The sequence below is a fragment of the Microtus oregoni genome, unplaced genomic scaffold (genome assembly GCF_018167655.1).
Source record: "Microtus oregoni isolate MIOR12 unplaced genomic scaffold, Mior012 000025F_ref0000491, whole genome shotgun sequence".
NCBI lineage: Eukaryota > Metazoa > Chordata > Mammalia > Rodentia > Cricetidae > Microtus > Microtus oregoni.
This window is the reverse complement of record NW_024543084.1, coordinates 23277147-23283260: the sequence shown is the minus strand read 5'-3', so window position 1 is coordinate 23283260 and position 6114 is coordinate 23277147. Positions and strand designations below refer to the sequence as shown.

Genomic DNA, 6114 nt, shown 5'->3' with positions numbered 1-6114 from the left:
TAATTTCATTCTTTCATAGTTACACAGGTGGATCTAATTTTGTCAGCACTATTTTTGATAACACTGTCTTTTTCCGTGCATATTTTTCATACCTTTATCAAATTTAAGTGTCCAGCTGTGTGGGTATATCTCTGGGTCTTCTATTATGTTCCACTATTGACTAAATCTATCATATATCATAATATCACATTCCATTCCTTAATATACACAGATATTTATGCAATAAAAAAATTTCAGTCTAGCTTGAGAGATGGTTCAGCAGTTAAGAGCATTGGCTGCTCTTCCAGAGGGCCTGAATTCAATTCCCAGTACCCACATAGCAGTTCATACTTGTCTGTAACTCCAACTCTAGGGGATCCATCACCCTCACAGGCATACATGCAAGCAAAACACCAATGCGCCTAAAATAAAAATAAATATTAAAAATTTATCAGGAGCTTGAGAGATGGCCAAGCCATTAAGAGCATATACTGCTCTTCCAGAGGACCTGAGTTGAATTTCCAGCACCCATATCAGGTTCCAGGGAATCAGATGCCTCTAAATTCTTTGAGCACACACATGCATGCACATACCCACACACACACACACTCACACACACATAAGTAATTACAAATAAAATAAATCTAAAAGTTACTTTAATTCAAAAAATTTTAGTCCACATATGGTGGTGCACACCTTTAATCCTATTACTCTGAGGCAGCAGCAGGCAGATCTATGTGAGCCTGAGGTCATCCTGGCTATATAGTGAATCCCAGGACAGCCAGGCATATGTAGAGAGATCTTATCTCAAAATAATAGATAAAAAGATTAATGATAGGTAGGTAGATAGATGATAGATAGATAGATAGATAGAGATGATAGATAGATAGATAGATAGATAGATAGATAGATAGATAGATATAGATAGACAGATAGACAGACAGATAGATAGATAGATGATACATAAAGAAGTGGTCTGTAGGTCCTAGATAAAGTGAATAAATGAAAAGACAAGCATATGAAGCAACACTGCCTATGGGAAATTTCACTAATTTTGACTGCCTTAAAGCTGTCTCATTGAAACTTTCAATGAAAGCTTGCTCTGTTCCAGACACTGTGAGATGTTCCCCAGGCATTATCTTACTCAGTCCTTGCCACTTCCCCTCATTATACAGAGAAGAAAAAATAGGTCTTAGAAAAGTAAAGAGTCAACTGTTACACCCTCGTCCCTCCCACACCTCATTGTCTTTCCAAGACACATGCTCACTCTTTTCCCAGGTCTTATCCAAAGGAAAGAATTTCTCTCAACAAACCTTAAATGCCATAACAGGTGAGGCAGTTGCTGCCCATTCTAATGCCTCCTTTCCTCCCTGGTAAATTGGTAAAGAAAATGAACATATAGTCATGACATTTTCAATTCCCATACACTATATTTGATCCAATTCACTGTCATTCATTTCACAAGTATTGACACTTGCACTATTCTCAGGACTGTAGACAGAGAAGTAAGACGGACTTTTGCCTCTGCGGAGATGAAGCTGCAATGACTTTTCGGAGTTAGGAATGGGTTATGATGGTTATGATGGTGTCAAAAGCTGCACAGGCAATTTTGTCCAGTTAAGGCTAGAACACAGGATACAGTACTTTCTCTTCTATGACAGATACAGCCTTTCCCTCATTCTCCCTCTTCTTAGTCTCTATCCAACAGGATGAATTCAGAGAACTCCACTTGGTCCAGAGTTACACCTGCTGAGTTTATCCTCTTAGGGATCACGAATCGTTGGGACCTACGTGTGACCCTCTTCCTGATATTCCTGCCCATCTACTTTGTCAGCCTGCTGGGAAATGTGGGCATGGTGCTACTCATTAGTGTGGATGCCAGGCTCCACACGCCCATGTACTTCTTCCTGGCCAACCTCTCCCTGCTAGATGCCTTCTATTCCTCTACCATCAGCCCCAAGATGCTAGTTGACCTCCTACTGTCCCATGCCACCATCCCATATATAGCCTGTGCCCTCCAGATGTTTGTCTTCGCGGGGCTGGCTGATGCTGAGTGCTGCCTGTTAGCAGTCATGGCCTATGATCGCTATGTGGCCATTGGGAACCCTCTTCTCTATACGACAGTTATGTCACCCCGACTATGCCTGACCTTACTAGGGGCATCAGGCCTAACTGGAGCAGTGAGTGCCTTTGTACATACAGCCTTCACCTTCCGCCTGAGCTTCTGTGGCTCACTGGAGGTCAACAGCTTCTTCTGTGATATTCCTCCACTGTTGGCCATTTCCTGCAATGACACCAGTCTCAATGAACTCCTCCTTTTTGCTGTCTGTGGCTTTATACAGACAGCCACAGTATTGGTTATCGCTGTGTCTTATGGATTCATCGCTGGGGCTGTGATCCGCATGCAGTCAGCTGAGGGACGTCGGCGGGCAGCTTCCACATGTGGCTCTCACCTCACAGCTGTAGCCATACTATATGGGACCCTCATTTTCATGTACCTGCGTCCCAGTTCCAGCTATGCCCTGGACACTGACAAGATGGCATCTGTGTTCTACACTCTTATCATTCCAGCTCTCAACCCACTCATATACAGCCTTAGAAACAAAGAGGTCAAGGAAGCCCTTCGGCGCACCTGGAATCGATTCTGCGGCGGAGCGTGGAGCACCAGTGATTGGTCACAGGAAGCAGGTTAGGAATGAAGACACTCTTTCTGTCACTATGGATAAAAAAAGGTGTTCCTCAGATTTGGATGGGATGTCTCCTGTCATTATTGAAGGGACTATAAAAGGGGAGGGTAATGAAAACATACACAAGGGAGGCAGAAACCTAAGATAGTCTAGAGTAAGACCTAAAGAAAGCACAAAGACCAGGTAATGTTGCTATGCAGGTGCCTCAGGTTCCTTGAGGTTCAAAATGCTTAAATTCCTAGATGTCACCTGATGAAGCATCAGAGGTTTGTTTTCACCTGTGCAAGATCCCTATAAACTCCAAATGAGATCCACATTAGCTCTAAGTGTCCCTAGATTCCTGCCCAGTTGGGTTTCTTCACTGCCGGTAGGTATCTTTGCTCCTCAGAACTTCAAAAAGTTATCTTCAGAAACCATGACACCAGAATGAATATGATGGAACAAGTACCCGGCCTTGCATGCAGCCTGTGTGCTCTGTGTCTCTGCAAAGGGCATGAGCAGGGCCATGTTGGGAGGCTGAAGAGGTTGTGAGGGACCATAGGCAGGTGAAATAGATTTTCTTCACCAGCACAGGTTACTGTGCAGACAGCCAGCAGCAGGCGCGCGCGCGCACACACACACACACACACACACACACACCACACCACACACAGGCCACATGGAGGTAGGCACATGGGCCTACACAGAGAAATATACATATAGACCAGAAAAGGCTAAAACAAGACAAAGAGCTCAGTCCCTGACCTCAAGGCCACATTTATACAGAATGCCACAATATTACATCACTACTTACTTTGGGGGGTTCTCAGACATGTAATATCAGTTATTTTATGCTGTCCATTGTCAGTAATGTTTTAGCTGACTCACACCAGATATCCACATTAGCAACATGTTGTCTAACTTATGAGTTGTCCCTATGATCTTCTGTTTCCATCATTGAGTCAGGCACAAAAACATTTAGATGTCTGATTGACATACTTGAAGTAATTTTAAGCTTTTGGGTTATTGATACTGGGTAATTTTTCTTTAAGCTTAATAGTAAGTTTGGTTTGTTGGTAAATTTATCTAAATTTCATCAGGAGTTACAAGCATTCTCAGATTAACATACAGATGGTCAGGGTTGATATCATGTGATTTATGTTATATATATATATATTATCCAATGGTAAGATTGGGATTAGGGAAAGAAATACCAAAACTCTGACCTATGGTCAGTCACTATCATCCTCCAAGCCCTGGGGCACAGTGGACCCTCTAGAAGTAGAGCTCTTGAGTGTTCATCCACAAATAGCTCACAATTTTTATACATTTCCCTTATCTTCCTGACTCAGTTCCACAGAGGCAAGGCTCAACACTGGGAAGCCTTTCTTTGTATGAACAGGGTAGGAATGGACCTTGGGAGTTACAGACAGGTAGAACATAGCCAGTGCTAAATTCCACTTCTTGATGATTCCCTTTTCAGTCCCTGAGTGAGTATAGCTGATAGGGGGACAACTTGGTAAGGTGTGGAATTCAAACAATGTTTTATTCTGAGTCTCCTCTAAGTCACTTCTGCGGGCTCCAGTTAGGAACTGGGCTTACCTTGCACACTCCATGTCAAGAAGAAATCAGCCACCTAGCACTTAGAATGAAGAAATAGTAAATACTTCAACCACAAGGTTCTCTCTCTCTCTCTCTCTCTCTCTCTCTCTCTCTCTCTCTCTCTCTCCTTTTCCTTCTCCTTCCTTTCTCCCTCCTTCCTTTCCCAATCTATCTTTTTCTCTATATATAACTATGGCATTCTTGAATGTTCAAGCTAATGGAGAAAAGTATGTGGCTAACTAAAATAGCTATTCAAATGTGAGAGAAGGTCGTGGGGATCCCAATATCTCATTTCTATTTCCTCAGAATTATCTTGGCCTTAAACTTGAAAGTCCCATATCCTAAGATCATACTCAGTCCTGGGCAGGATGGTTAGTTGCCATATTGAACCCATGGCCTTATACATGCTAAACAAGCATTCTCCCGCTGCTCTGGATACTCAGCCCTCTTTGTTATTTATTTAAATGTGCGGTCTGGTTAAGTTACCCTGCCTGGCCTTGAACTCATTCTATAGCCCAAGCAGGCCCAGAATTTGTGATCCTCTTGCCTCCACCTCCCAAACAGCTGGATTACAGGTCTATACTACTAGACCTATCTAAATTATACACAATATACACACACCTAAAGAGGCATGGCCAGTGGGGGTCAGGGTAAGGCTTCCTAACACCATGGTACTGACCAGGTACCCTATAAAGACTCACCTTGATTAGAAAATTTTTCAAGGGCTGGAGAGATGGCTCAGAGGTTAAGAGCATTGCCTGCTCTACCAAAGGTCCTGAGTTCAATTCCCAGCAACCACATGGTGGCTCACAACCATCTGTAAAGAGGTCTGGCGCCCTCTTCTGGCCTTCAGGCATACACACAGAATATTGTATACATAATAAATAAATAAATATTTATAAAAAAAAAGAAAAGAAAATTTTTCAAGAGACATATAATTCTGTCCATCATCTTGGTGCTGTCTGTCATCTTAGTAGTGAAGGATGTACCTGGGTCCTTCCATGTGATTAGCATCAGTGGAAAGACAGATAAATAATTTTATAAGTCCTAAAATTCAACTAGAAGGAACATGAAGCCATGGTTATTATGCTGAACCTATTTTACAGATAAGAAAACAAACTAGTGAAAAGAGGGAGGGACAGGAAGACAGTAACAGAACCCAACCTGGAGGATAAAGAAGAAACAGATGTGTTCCCACCATAAAATTTAGTACAGCTCATCTAAGTCAGAAGAGGTATTTCCCTCTGAACTCCTTTGATCAGCATTTAGGAGGAGTATGTGGACAGCTGTAGGTTTGGAGTAGGAGTGACTGAGGACTTATTAGGAGCACTCACAGCTCAGAGTGGGGTTCTCAAAGTTCGCATAGGTGAGAACTGAGAAGCAGGAGCTGTGTTAGCAGTAAGGGCAAGTATGTGGAGCAAGTGCATGTAAAAGAATTGATGTCAGCAGTGGGAGAAAGAGTGTGTAACAGCATTGATTCAGCAATGGGGTAAAGTGCATGTAAATGTATGGAAGCGACATCAGCTCAGCAAGCAGGTAAATCCAAGTCCATTTTAACTGTCTTCTTGTTGAAGTAGTGCAGAAAATTTGAAGATTAATGATCTGGGAGGAAGAAGAACACTTCATGGCTTGGATATTTGGTGTTTATTCATCAGGCAATAGAGAATCATGGAAATTTTTATATCGAAAGTTTCCTTTATGGTTGTTCTAACACTGTCATGGAAAGTCATTCTCACCCAAAATGCTACATGTAGGCACAATTCCTTCATATGGCCAACAGACATACATGCCTTCAATATAGATCAAATCTTTTACTAGAGACATTCATGTTCAAAGAAACACTTTTATGTGTACATTTATCACACAC

The 6114-nt window shown here is 42.2% G+C and overlaps 1 protein-coding gene across 1 annotated transcript; it reads left to right on the top strand.

Annotated features, from left to right (window-relative positions):
* The first annotated feature begins 1688 nt into the window (after window positions 1–1688).
* Window positions 1689–2672, top strand: LOC121462979 (olfactory receptor 5C1). Its single transcript, XM_041674971.1, has one exon. The coding sequence runs from the start codon at window positions 1689–1691 to the stop codon at window positions 2670–2672; it is 984 nt and encodes a 327-aa protein (XP_041530905.1).
* Window positions 2673–6114: the final 3442 nt, after the last annotated feature.